The sequence below is a fragment of the Staurois parvus genome, unplaced genomic scaffold (assembly GCF_062004578.1).
Source record: "Staurois parvus isolate SC_StPar_1 unplaced genomic scaffold, SC_StPar_1.0 ptg000011l, whole genome shotgun sequence".
Classification (NCBI taxonomy): domain Eukaryota; kingdom Metazoa; phylum Chordata; class Amphibia; order Anura; family Ranidae; genus Staurois; species Staurois parvus.
This window is the reverse complement of record NW_028317807.1, coordinates 4,323,026-4,337,793: the sequence shown is the minus strand read 5'-3', so window position 1 is coordinate 4,337,793 and position 14,768 is coordinate 4,323,026. Positions and strand designations below refer to the sequence as shown.

General features: G+C 39.8%; 1 protein-coding gene across 1 annotated transcript in view; it reads right to left on the bottom strand.

The window, feature by feature from the left end:
• Positions 1 to 6,664: 6,664 nt before the first annotated feature.
• The window catches only part of LOC149473720 (aldehyde oxidase-like), a 168,571-nt gene continuing 160,467 nt past the window's right edge, over positions 6,665 to 14,768 (bottom strand). Inside the window, exons 34-35 of the mRNA XM_089670221.1 lie at positions 11,832 to 11,999; positions 6,665 to 8,678 (exon numbers count right to left, since the gene is read on the bottom strand). Coding sequence (XP_089526347.1) covers positions 8,628 to 8,678; positions 11,832 to 11,999 — 219 coding nt within the window. The 3' untranslated portion in view covers positions 6,665 to 8,627. The remainder of the gene's footprint in view (positions 8,679 to 11,831; positions 12,000 to 14,768) is intronic.

Genomic DNA, 14,768 nt, shown 5'->3' with positions numbered 1-14,768 from the left:
TTATCTAAAAACAAACAGCAAATAAACATAAAGGGGAAAATTTCAAATTAAATCTGTTTGTTAAGTGGACTTTCAGATTCTTGCCTTGTAGTGAAATTGACTGGGAAAAAAAAACAAAAAAAAAAAAAAACTGTAAAGACAACACAGGAAGGTACAAACGCCTATTGCAATACCAGCAGCACTTTTTTTTTTATTAAAGCCAAACATACTCACAAACATTAAATGGAACAGGTATATTAAATAACAACTCAACTTGACCACAAGTGCAAAGGTTGGTAGGTTGATGCGTTTTGAGGGACATGCACCTTCATCAGAGCTAAAACATGTGTTTGACTTTTGTTTTAGTTGTGAGGAAGGGAGCACATCCCCCGAAAGGCATCAACCAACCTTTGCACATGTGGTCAAATGACATTGTCCCACGGCCGGAATTGTTATTTAATATGCCTTTTCCATTTCATATTTGTAGGTTTTTGATTTTTGGTTTTAATAAAAAGCGGTGTTGGTAAGCCACTAGGTGTTTGCGCCCTCCTGTGTGTTTTCAATCCTGGGAAATCTCAGCAAAGTAACTGTGAAGAGTGCTGCATCGTGCAAAACATTACGAGTTGTGACACTGCTGGGTGTTTTACCATCTGAGCGCTGGATACTTGACTGAAAAAAAGTGCTAAACTCTTCTCTGTAGGCTTCTAGTTCTGTAGTAAGATTGTTCGTGGTGAATGATCAAGGATCGAAAAAACAGGGAGGTACCTTTTTGAATCACATACATACTGTATTTGTATTTACTACTGCACACTGAGGATTGAAAAGCGATATATATCAGTCACATAATTGTAAGGATTCCCACTTTTTGATACACTAAATTGCTAATAGTATTGGGACACCAGTCCAAATCATTGGATTCAGGTGTTCCAATCACCTCCATGGCCACAAGTGTATAAAATCAAGCATCTAGACATGCAGACTGCTTCTAAAACATTTGTGAAAGAATGGGTCGCTCTCAGGAGCTCAGTGGATTCAAGCATGGTACCATGATAGGTTGGAAACTCTGCAATAAGTCCATCTGTGTAATTTCCTTGCTACTAAATATTACATGGTCAACTGTTAGTGGTAGTATAACAACAGCAACTGTGCAATGTAAAGCATCAGATGCAGTGGTGTAAAGCACTCCACCACTGGACTCTAGAGCAGTGGAGACATGTTTGGAGTGATGAATTGCCCTTCTGTCTCGCAATCCGATGGACGTGTCTAAGTTTGGCAGTTTCCAGGAGAACGGTACTTCCCTGACTGCATTGTGTCAAGTGTAAAGTTTGGTGGAGGGGGGATTATGGTGTGGGATTGTTTTTCGGGGGTTGGGCTTGGCTCCTTAGTTCCAGTGAAGGGAACTCTTAAGGCTTCAGCATTCCAAGACATTTTGCACAATTTCATGCTCGCAACTTTGTGTGAACAGTTTGGGGATGGCCCCTTCCTGTTCCAACATGACTGCACATCAGTGCACAAAGCAAGGTCCATAAAGACATTGATGAGCAAGTTTGGGATGGTGGAACTTGACTGGCCTGCCCAGAGTCCTTACCTCAGCCCGATAGAACACCTTTGGGATGAATTAGAGCAGAAACTGCAAGCCTTCTCGTCCGACATCAGTGCTTGACCTCACAAATGCACTTCTGGAAGAATGGTCAAACATCCCCATAGACACACTCCGAAACCTTGTGGACAGCTTTCCCAGAAGAGTTGAAGTTGTTATAACTGCAAAAGGGTGGGCCAACTCAATATTGAACCGTATGGACTAACACTGAGATGCCATTAAAGTTCATGTGTATGTAAAGGCAGGCGTCCCACTACTTTTGGCAATATAGTATATGTAATTGTAGAGTTGGTCATGTTTACATGAATAAAAAATAGTCAATACAATGATGGACACAAGGCGGTTCTCTCATTCTGGGAGGACGTCATATGACGTCCTCCCATTTTAACCGCGCATGCGTGGCTCTGGGAGCACGCAGCAGATCACCGATCAACGGAAAGAGCCGAAGATGTCGGCTCGGTCATGTGATCAGCTGTGTCCAATCACAGCTGATCACATGTAAACAGGGAAATGCCGGTTATCAGCATTTCTCTCCCCACAAGCTGTCACGCTGACAGCTCGTGAGGAGAGGAGAGCCGGTAATCGGCATTCCACGGAGGGAACACGTACACAGATCATCAGAGCACTAATGATCAGTGTGCCCTGATAATCTGTGTAGCCCCAGCAGCGCCACCTGTCAGTGTCCATCAGTGCCAGCTGTCAGTGCTCATCCATTACACCTGCCAGTGCACATCAGTGCCACATATCAGTGCCCATCTGAGCTACCTTTCAGTGTCACCCATCAGTGCCAGTCAGTGCCACCTATCAGTGCCGCCTATCAGTACCATATATGAATGCTGCCTTTCAGTGCCCATCAGTGATGCCTGTCAATGCCCATCAGTGCCACCTATCAGTGTCCATCAGTGCAGCCTCATTAGCAAACATCAGTGAAGGAGAAAAATCACTTATTTACAAAATTTTATAACAAAAACTAAGAAAAAACTTTTTTCTAAATTTTCAGTGGTTTTTGGTTTAAGAAAAAATAAAAACCCAGAGGTGGTTAAATACCACCAAAATAAAGCGCTGTCACAAAAAACTGATAAAAATTTCATATGGGTACAGTGTTGAATGACCGCGCAATTGTCATTCAAAGTGCAACAGTGCTGACAGCTGGAAATTGGCCTGGGCAGGAAGGAGGTATAAGTGCCCTGTAGGTGAGTGGTTAAAAGATTCATGCCTCACAAGAAATATATTGGAGTGTTTGGATGTTGGGTATCTTTATGTGGCCAGGCTGTGGAAAGGTCTCACATATGTGGTCTCCCTATACTCAGGAGTAGCAGAATGTGTTTTGGGGTGTCATGTTTGGTATGTACAGTTGTGTTCAAAATAATAGCAGTCAAACATCACTAACCTGATCAATCACTGTTTTTGGTAGAAATGATATTTCTACATGGCAAATAATTTACTAGCAGGTGTAGTAGAGTAATAGAAATCTAACAGACCCAACAATCATGACATGCATGCTGCTGATTCTGTGTAATTGAATCACTAATTGAAAGGGGCATGTTCAAAATAATAGCAGTGTGGAGTTCTATTATTGAGGTCATTCATTCTTTGAAAAACAGGTGGCAATTATTGCCCTTATTTAAGGAAGGAAGGCAGAAAATGTTGTACATGCTGGTTACAGTGCATTTCTCTCTGAAATTCTGAGGAAAATGGGTCGTTCCAGACATTGTTTAGAAGAACAGCGTACCTTGATTAAAAAATTGATTGGAGAGGGGAAAACATATAAAGAAGTGCAGAAAATGATAGGCTGCTCAGCTAAAATGATCGCAAATGCTTTAAAATGGCAACCAAAACCTGAAAGACGTGGAAGAAAGAGAAAAACTACCATTCAAATGGATAGAAGAATAGCCAAAATGGCAAGGACTCAGCCAACAATCAGCTCCAGGAAGATCAAAGAAGGTCTAAAGTTACCTGTGAGTACTGTTACAATTAGAAGACGCCTATGTGAAGCCAAGCTATCTGCAAGAAGCCCCCGCAAAGTCCCACTGTTGAAAAAAAAGACGTGCTGAAGAAGTTACAATTTGCCAAAGAGCACATTGACTGGCCTAAAGAGAAATGGTGCAACATTTTGTGGACTGATGAAAGTAAGATTGTTCTTTTTGGGTCTAGTGGCCAGAGACAGTTTCTCAGACGACTCCCAAACACTGAATTCAAGCCACAGTACACAGTGAAGACAGTGAAGCATGGTTGCACAAGCATCATGATATGGGGATGTTTCTCATACTACGGTGTTGGGCCTATTTATCGCATACCAGGGATCATGGATCAGTTTGAATACATCAGAATACTTGAAGAGGTCATGCTGCCTTATGCTGAAGAGGAAATGCCCTTGAAATGGGTGTTCCAACAAGACAACGGCCCCAAACACACCAGTAAACGTGCAACATCTTGGTTCCAGACCAACAAGATTGATGTTATGGAGTGGCCAGCCCAATGCCTGAATTTTAATCCAATAGAAAACCTTTGGGGTGACATCAAAAATGCAGTTTCTGGGGCAAAACCAAGAAATAGAGAAGAACTGTGGAATGTAGTCCAATCATCCTGGGCTGGAATACCTGTTCACAGGTGCCAGAAGTTGGTTGACTCCATGTAACACAGATGTACAGCAGTTCTCAGAAACAGTGCTTATACAACTAAATATTAATTAAGCGATTCAAAAGGAAAGCAAAATCTTCAAACATTTTTCAGTTTATACAGTGAATGTTTGAGTTTGTAAAGAAGAATACAAACACAGCTATTTTTTTGAACAGTCTAATATTCACTTTTCTTCAATTTTTTTTAGAGGAATAACACAAATTTTATATATTTTTCTTCATGTTTTGATTTGAAATAGAATGTGTAGTGTCCCCAATGCATTTGTGTGTATGGAAATAAAAGCTATTAGAAGGATTTTGAGCTTTATTCATTTTTTTCAACACACTGCTATTATTTTGAACACAACTGTACATGCTATGTGTTGGAAATATCTTATAAATGGACAACTTTGTGCAAAAAAAAAAAAAAAGTTTTAATTTTCTTTCCACATTTTCTGAAAACTTGTGAAAAAACATGACATGTTCAAAAGACTCATTTTGCCTTGCAAAAAATACGTTGGGAGTGTTTGCTTTCCAAAATGGGGTAATTCAATTGTCCTGATGCTCCAGGGCCTTAGTAGTCAGGAAATTAAATGTGTAATTTATACCCCTAGGACACCTGACGGTGCTCCTTGCATGTCGGGCCTCTCTATGTGGCTAGGCTGTGAAAAAGTCTCACACATGTGGTATCCCCATACTCAGGGGTAGCAGCTGAATGTGTTTTTGGGGTGTAGTTGCAAGTATATATATACCATGTGGGAGAAATAACCTGTTGAAATGACAATTTTGTGGAACAAAAATAAAAAAAAATATCTTAATTTTTCAATAGAATTGTGGAAAAAAATTACAACCTCAAAAAGAAATAAATAAAACCTCACTATGCCTCTTACCAAATACCTTGGACTGTTTACTTTTCAAAAAGGGGTCATTTGGGGGGTATTTGTACTGTGGTGGCTTGTTAGTGTCTCAAGAAACGATAGGACATCGGTATATGAGGTGTGATCAATTTTCAGCAATTGGTACCATAGCATGTAGACCCTATACTTTCACACAGACCAAATAATATAGACATATTTAAGTTATTTTTACCAAAGAAATGTATCAGTATAAATTTTAGCCAAAATTTATGAAGAAAAATTACTTATTTGCAAAAAATTGTACAACAGAAACAAAAATGTGGGTTTTTTCAAATCTTTTGGTCCTTTATCATTTATAGCGCAAAAAAAATAAAAAGCCTAGTGCTGATTAAATACAACCAAAATAAAGCTCTATTTGTGTGAAAATAGAACCAAAATTTCATATAGGCACAGTGACTAATTGTCAAAGTATGACAGTGCTGAAAGCTGAAAATTGGTCTGGGCAGGAAAGGGCTATAAGGGCCCAGTTGGCAAGTGGTTAAAGTAAAAAAAAAAAAAAAATAATTCCTATAAATATCATGCCTGGGGGGGTCCCCTTAAATTATTTGCAAAGTTACACATCTGTGCAATCTATACAATCTATAGAACCTGCTGTAGCAGGACTGAATTTTTTTTTAAACAATAACAATTTTATTTAAAACGAAAAAAAAAAAAAAACCCAGCGTGCCCCCTGCTCCCCAATTCATACCTGGCCATTTTGGTATGTTAGGAAGGTTAGGAGATACACCACAGTAAGACATTTAAGCGTTCATAGTGTTCCCCCTAAAAGCCATAGGCCCTTTTAGGGGAACCCCACCTCCCAAAAATGGGGAGGGAAATGTGTGAGGTTCCCCCTAAAAGTCATACTGAGCCCTTTAGGCTTGGTAGGACTTTTAAGGGGAACCCCACCCCCAAAAATTGGGGGGAAGCGTGGGGTCCCCCCCTAAATTCCTACCAGACCCTTGATCCGAGCACAGGCCTGGTAGGCCAGGAAGAGGGGGGGTGAATGAGCCCCCCCGCATCCTGAACCATACCAGGCCACATGCCCTCAACATGGGGGGTTTGGGATAGGGGGGCATGTTGATGGGGACAAGGACCTCTTCCCCACAACCCTGGGCTGCAATTATGGGGGTCTGCGGGGGTTGACTTATTAGAATCTTGACACCCTTTTAAAAAAGGGGCCCCCAGATCTTACGTTTGACTCGGACATCAAGCCCATCACTAGTGATAGGAATAATAAAATTTAGAAGGCCTATCAGTGGCTGTTGCCCACCCTTCAGTTGGATTCTTATGAATGTGGTGTATTGCTTGCTCACAAAACTGATGAATGCTGGATGGGGGAAAAATGGACTGGCTTACAATATTTTCTGTTTGCAAGTGTCCCCATGTTCTGTAGGCAGCAGTATAATTTGACTGCAATAGCATTCACATGTCCCTCAATGGACTACGAAAAAAAAAAAAAATACATTTTACAGCAAGTACAAAAATCTTATTTGTAACATCTTAATACCATTTACAGTATATTTGTAAACTAAACAATTTTAGGATAAACTCATCAAAAAATATACATATAAATGTAATGTACGTGTTTATTGAATACTCAGAACATTGACATCTATCGCATCGCATCCAAAATAATGATTTTCAGATTTCACATAAGGTGTTGTATGAGCATCATGTTGCCTGTTTTGAGGTTTTTTTTTTCAGGGGTTCATCAAGAATTGTATCGGCTTCAAATGCTGTGTCTAATTTGTAATGACATAAATACTCAACTTTAAATGTATCCGATTATACATTATGGTTTACAGTTGGGTAGTATTGAGATTCATATGCACTTTATTTTGTACTTTGCTTTTTTTGCACAATTTTTGCTTTTTCATTAGTGATCATATATTTCCTTTAACCACTTCCTGTCCGGACACTTTTACCCCCTTCCTGTCCAGGGCAATTTTCAGCTTTCAGCGCTATCACACTTTGAATGACAATTGCGCGGTCATGCAATACTGTACCCATATGAATTTTTTACCATTTTTTTGAGACAGATAAAGCTTTATTTTGGTGGTATTTATTCACCGCTGGGATTTTTATTTTTTTTGCTACGTAAATGAAAAAGTCCAAATATTTTGAAAAAAAGTGTTTTTCTTATAAAATTTTGCAAATAAATAATCTTTCATCATAAATCTTGACCAAAATGTATTCCGTTATATTTTTAGAAAAAAAAAAAATAAGCCAAACTAGTTTATAACCAAAAATTATAATTTTTTTACATTTTTATTTTATTTTTTTATATTATTATTTATGTTTTTTTTTTTTTTTTACATACTGTCACCCTAGCAGTACAGTGTCACCATGGTGACACTGTACTACTTGTGGGGGGTGATGAAGATTTCTTTTTTTTTTTGTACAGTGATTGCTTTTACACCCATTAGGATGTAAAAGCAATCATTTCTCTCTCTCTCTGTCTGCATTCTTGCAGCCATTGAGAAATACTGAGTGAGCTGTGATTGGTCACACCTTGTCACATGGTACAAGGCTGTTGTGAATAGCCTTGTACCATGTGACCTCTGTGATCATTCACAGATTTCACACAAAGTAAGCAATGATGTCACAAGTGACATCTTGCTTACTACTTTGCATGTGATCACTGATTGGCCAATCAGTGATCACATGATCAGGACCGAGGTCCCGTCCAACGATCGGTGTTCCACTGTGTCCGGAGGACACAGCGAGCACCGGATCGCGGTGCTGCGCGCTCCTAGGGAGCACGCACAGCTAGAAAAGGCAGGTGCCGTTTATGAACGGCAACCCGCCCCTAGAGTGCCACCGCTCTGCCGTTTATAAACAGCAGGCGGACGGCAAGTGGTCAAAGGTTTTTTTTTTTTTTTTTTTTAGAGTGCATTGGTTTATTTCACTTGACCCTTGTGACATGTTGAGACTCCAACTTTGGAGGGATTTTTTTTTATCACTTGCCGTTTCTGGGACAGGAAGTGAAGAGAAATCTCCCCAATGGGACACAGATGGTAAAACAAACAAACAAACAAAAAATACACAACTTACAAGGGTTATAACCCTCCCTTATTCTATCCAAAAAAAAGTTTTGCCTTTTGTTACACCTTAAGTCTCAATTTCTTGGTTGCGTGCTTGTTTCAGGCAAGCTAATCATTCAAGCCCTTGACGGTGAGGCAACCAGCATTTTCAGAAAGGTCTTCTGCAAAGGCAATCACTGTATTTCTCAAAGTACAAATTTTCTATGGCGTGAAAATGTGCCCTTAAGTAATTTATGATGTCTACAAATATTGTCCCCTAACCTCTATCATCAATTTTTTAAATCTTCCAGGCATATCAACTGCATACAACTAGTGTACAATTTGTTGGTTGTAAAATTTCACATAACATCTTCTTGAGACAGATCGGCAACTATATCATGTTTTCTGCTCAAGATAAATCTTTTAGTATTTTCGTTTTGTGTTACATATTTTTAAAGATGAGTATTTTACCCTGAGTACTGTATATTTAAAACCAAAATGTATGTCTTCATACATCAATAGACCATGGTGTGAAAGGTGCAGGGTCATCCTTTTTGATCTACAAAGAAAAACAAAACAAAAAGAAAGTAAACAATTGGGGTAGTTGTTAGGTAAAGTTAGTTAGGTAAAGCTGTACCTTTCGGATTTTGTTTTTCTTGGAATGTAGTAGATTCGAAAAAATAAGGTGCCAGTGCAAAATGCTCAGTCCATCTGCACTTGGACACTGTTAGGCCTGGTTCACACTAGCCCGCATGCTGCGGCCTAGTTGCAGGAATTGCACCTGTTCTTGCAACCCCCCGCAGCTGAATCATACTGCTCTTGAAAGACACGTGGGGCTGCTATTCATTCTGAATGGCACCCCCATGCATTTCAACTCACAGCGTGATCGCGGGTGCGGGAACCACAGGAAGAATGCAAAGTCAGAAAGTCCATGCGTGTTCCCTGTGGCCGCATTTTCAAAAAGGTGCATGCACAGCAACACAATTCATTATTTCATTCTACCACCTGGTAAACTTGCAAATTGCTGTACCCATGCAAAATATGATTCATCTGTAGGCAGTGTAAATTTCCTTGTGGACTATATGATATCAGACTTGTTTCTAAACACCAATGACATGTTTTTCCCTTGAACAGGTAACAATATATTGTCATATGAATTGACAACTAGGTTTGTGAAAAGAAGCTGCATTTTTTACTTCTGCAAGGTCATAGACTTTAATAGGATGGTTTATAGAATTCAAATTTGTCTGGAATTCACTCTAGGCAAACAGATAAATACACTGATTAAATACAAAAATGAAAACTGCTTTACTTACAAAAGAATTTGTAGTGCAGTCGTGTGGGCATTTATGCATTTTAGAACTGACAGGACAATACAAAAATACAAACTACAGGGCAGTTGAGACATGGCCTCATTCACTTGAATGTATTGTGTTAGGAGGCAGTACTGCCTGCCAAATGCAAAAGGGGGGATTATTTTTGCCACCATGTGTAAAATTATCTCACTGCCTTTTGCAATTTAAAGCGGTATTAAACCACAAATTGAAAATGTAATACATTTGCAGCTTATCAATCATTAAATGTGGTGGCTGCATCAGTTTTCTTTTCTTTGGCTTGTTTCTCTCCCTCCCTCCTTTTGGGATAAAGGTTTTACATGAATAAATAAAAGCTGATCATTTTAATCACTCCTGCAAGTGTTAAATGGCCTGTCTCATTCATGTAAACTGATACATTCTGGTGGAGAGTTTGGGCTTCTGAAAAATAACAGCCTTGCTAGATGGATCACTAGATGAAAATAAAATAAAGCCTAAAAAAGGAAACTAATGCAGCCATCACATCTAAGAATTGGTAAGCTGCAATATAATAAATATATTAATGTTTGATATATTATAAAGGTTTGCTTTTGGGTTTAATACCACTTTAGAGTGATTGTAAAGTCTGTTTTTTTTTTTCTTAAAGTGGAGTTCCAGCCAAAATTTGTGTACTAAAAGTCAGCAGCTACAAAAACTGTAGCTGCTGACTTTTAATATAAACACACACTTACCTGTTCCAGGGTCCAGCGTTGTACTCACCCAAGCAGTCCCTTCTTTCCTTCTGTCCTCCAAGGCGCTGGCATCTCTACTGTGGGCACCAGGGTGTGACAGCTAGCTTCACAGCCTAGTGCCCACTGCGCATGCTTGAGTCACAACACGCCTCCTGATTGGTCCAGCAGTCTCCTGGGACCTGTAAAAGTTCCCAGGAGACTGCGGGAGCAAGGAGGGGGCAGAACGTCCGGGTCATTTCACAGCAGCAAGCTGAGCTGGAAGTGGGAACCTGTCAAAACCAGGAACAGGCTCCCCCCTGCCAAATATGGCAGTGGAGGGGGGGAAGAGGTGGCGAATAAGCAGAGATTATACTTTTGAGTGGAACTCTTCTTTAAAATAATAAACATGATCTACTTACCCTCTCTGTGCAATGGTATTGCTCAGAGCAGCCCCGAACCTTGTCTTCTGGGGTCCCTCGACAGCGATCTTGGCTCCTCCTCTTCTGTTTCTGCTCCCTTAGCAAGCACCTTGCTATGGGGGTAGTTTTGTGGGCTTGCTCCCGAATGGGGCTGTGTGGGTCTGTAGACACAGTGCACCCCCCCACTCCCTTCTCACATGATTTGACTTACAGCAGCAGGAGCCCTCCTGCTGCTCTCAGTGAAGCTTGTGAGAGAAGAAAGAGAGGGGAGAAGAACTGAAGCCGGGCTCAGCGCTTCAAGTCTAAAATAGAAAATCAATGCAGCCACCACATCTAATGGTTGCTAAGCTGCAATATATTGACCTGTTTAGTTTTGGGTTTGATATGTTTTAGATGTTTTTTTCTAAAATCAGCCTTCCTTAACCTTTTTACCCCCAATGAATCCATGAAATTTTCAGGTCAAGGGGAACCACTGAACCTGTCCCATATGGAGAAAGAATGTCCCTTTACAGTGATGGTCAGAATCCCACTGTTCCAGACCCCTACTGTAAATAGATCATTGGTGTCATGCCACTGGCTGTTTTAAATAGCATTGGTCCTAGGAATTTGCAGTTCCCATCAAATGGGAGGTCAATGAACCACAGCTCAATGGGCCCCTAGCAACTTCTGGAGGAATCCTAGGGTTCCACTGAATCCTGGTTGAGAATGGCTGTTCTGAAATGTGAGAAGTGTAAGTACCTGAATCTGAACAGATATTGGCCTTTTACACAATCTCTGTATAGCAAAGCTGAAGTGAAAGTAAAAGAAGCACAGCAAGGGCCAATAAGAAGCATGCTAATAGGAGGAGAAAGCAGAATGACAGAAAGAGGAGCTCATCACTGTGCTGCTTTTCCTTTTACTGCCCAGTTAACAGGGTGGGTGGACAGGCAGGATGACCTGGATTGGATTGAATGATGCTGGCCATCAGACTGAAGACACCCAGTGGCACCAAACAAAGGATTGGTGTCTATCATTTTAACTCCAGTATATTTACATCAGTATCACTGGTAGTTATCCATTAAATATGTCACTATGGTTCTCTTATATAAAAAGTGTTCTAAAGGAAAGTGACCCAGCAGTAATTTCTAGTGTTTTTTTTTTTTTTTAACAATAGGTCTGAACACAACATAAGTCCTTGTTTCTGGCCAGCCACTTCACGCATAAGGCTTGGTTTGTCAATCACAGTACTGCAGTAAAATTTAAGATCTAAAGCAAGATGTAAAGCAGTTACCATATCAGTGAACTTGTCTCCACAAGCCATACGTATCCTCTCTGGAGTAGCAGGGCTGTTCAGTGTAAAAGTGCTCGACAAGCCTCTTTCCTTTCGGACAGATGATAAAGCATCCTTAATTGCAAAGAACACAGCAGATCCTAGGAAAAGGCCTGCTTCCCCAATGCCCTAAGAGATAAACATATCCATAATGTAGAACTCCAGGCAAAGTTTTTTTTTGTTAAATCCAATCATTTTTATTAATCATTTCTTTCATTAAAAGATTATACAATACATCAATCATTGCAAATCTACATTTTCTTAACCCAGCCCTTTCCCACCCTCACAGACATCAATGCATAATGTACATTATTATATGTCTTCATCAATTATCGCTACATTTTGACACCAGACTAGCGAACACATTCCATAATTTCCATATTTCTTCATACTTTCCTAAACAACCCCTCCTTTCATATATTTATTTTTCCCTTAATTATTGTTCTATCCACCAATTTTAAACAGTCTTCACAGCTAGCGGGTACTGAGGATATCCACTTCTGGGCAATCAATTTTCTGCCATGATACAGACATCTCTGCACTGCCAATTTCACAGACTATGACATTCCATCATTTCCCATAATCCCCAGTATACACAACTTGGGATCCATCTCTAACATTAAACCAACCACCCGTCCTATTATTTCAATCACAGTTTCCCAATATCTATATAAATTTGGGACACCGGCAAATCATATGGAAAACATTTCCCACCTGATCCTCACACCTGAGACAACATGCATCTGGACGCCTCCCAAACAAAAACAATTTCCTTGCTGTATGGTATGTTCTATGAATAATGAAAATCTGTGTCAACTTTTGTGCGGGGAACAGCGATACTAAAGCCACTGATTTTAAGACATGCTTCCATTGCTCATCCGTTAATTTGCCCACATCTTCTTCCCATTTAACCCTACATGGTAGTTCTTTATCCTTATCCAAGGCTATTAATTGTATATTTGTATACAGCTTTGATATTAACCCTTTGGTAGTTGGGAGCATTTATTAAGGACTCTAACAGAGGGGCATCACTCCACTCCATTTCCTTTACCTTAAAACTGAGCTGTCAAAGCATGCCTCAACTATAGATATTGATAGAAACATTTGTTTGAGAGCCCAAATTTCTCAATTCCTCAAAGGTTTTCACTCCCCTAGGTGTGTATAACTGTGCTGAATACACAATTCCCTTTGGTTTCCAATTGTTGAAGTTCTCTAGTTTTCCAAGCTCAGATAGGTTTTTATTTTCCCATATCGGCGTATAGTCCATAAACCCTGTGTACCCAAATAGTGCTCGTATTATTCGCCATAATTTCAACATTAGTTTACTTGTTGGGGATTGTCTTTCCATCTTTAAGGATTCTGCTTCCAACGCTTCTACTAAAGTAAGGTGGCGTGTACAAAGTAACATATGTAAACTATGATCCCCGTTTCCCGCACCTAGTCCACAGCCTCCTAAATGCTGTAGTTGTGCTGCCAAAAAATAACCCCAAGGGTGCGGCACTGCCACTCCTTTAGGGAGCTGCAATACCTGAAGACGTATTCTAGCCTGTCACCCTTTCCACACCAATTCCCTAAATAGAGTATCTATCTTCTTAAACCACTTTCCTGTAATCCATACAGGTGAATTATGCAAAATATATAAAAATTGGGGTAGCCATACCTTTTTAATCAAACCACATTGTCCCACCATTGAGAGAGGAAGTTGGCGCAATGCTTTATACTTCTCTTTAAATTTTGCTAACAAGGGCACTAAGTTATTCAAAAAATGTTTTAGAACATTTTAGGTATTTAGGAATAAAAGTAGCAGCAAATCCTACTACCTGTAGGTGCCTGGCACCCTCGTGTAGTACCTCTATCTTTTTGTCCAATGAAATCAAATTGGATTTTTCCCAATTTATGGATAATTCAGAGGAGCCAAAAGACTTTATATTATCCATTACTACAGTTAATGAATGCCTTGTATCCCCCAAAAACAAGAGCATATCATCCACATAAAGGGATATTTTTTCCTTAACCTTTCCCCTACAGAAACCCTTTACCTCCCTTGCAACTGATGGAGATCGCCAGAGGTTTTATAGCCAGCACAAAAAAAAAAAAAAAAAAAAGTGGAGATAGAGGGGCATCCCTGCCTTGTCCCTCACACCAGTGAAAAATACTCAGATAACCCATTATTAATTCTCACCCTTGCCTTGGGGGTATTATAGAGAATCCGCACCCACTTCAAAAACACCGGACCAAATTTAAATGCTAACATTACCTGCCACAGATAACTCCACACTGATGCTTTAGCAGCATCTAGGCAGAGAATAGCTCTCGAACCCTCCTCCTCTGCTGGAATTTGCAGATTTAAGAATACTCTTCTAATGTAACAAAACTGAACACTGCAGCGCTTTCACAAATTATGTAATTTTCTATATATGTATATAGAAAGTGCACAGCAAGTATAAAATGCTATACGTGCAAAACTGTGCAATGTGCACTCAATGAATAACTATAATCTCCGTATGATATCAATCAATCAATATATGATAATTCAAAATAGAATATTGCATACATAATTTAATATTAAAGTGCTATTGTGCAATTTGTGGGGATAAAAAGTCCATAATCATCATATGTATTCAAAAGGGTATAAATAAATGAGAATTTCAACAGGAATTGTCCACTCAAATGGTAAATCCTGTGCCAAAAGTGCAATGGTGCATGTGTCTAAAAATTATCCACCTCTTCTAATGGGTGCGCACTCACCAGAACACACCAGAATTGTAACCAATGCCTATATACATCAGTCACATCTGGGTGCAGGGGTGGTAGGACAGCTTAAGGGTTAATCCAGCATCCTCTCAGTACCAGTTATGCAGGACTCTTTAGATCTGGGGAAGATTTGCTCAACCACTG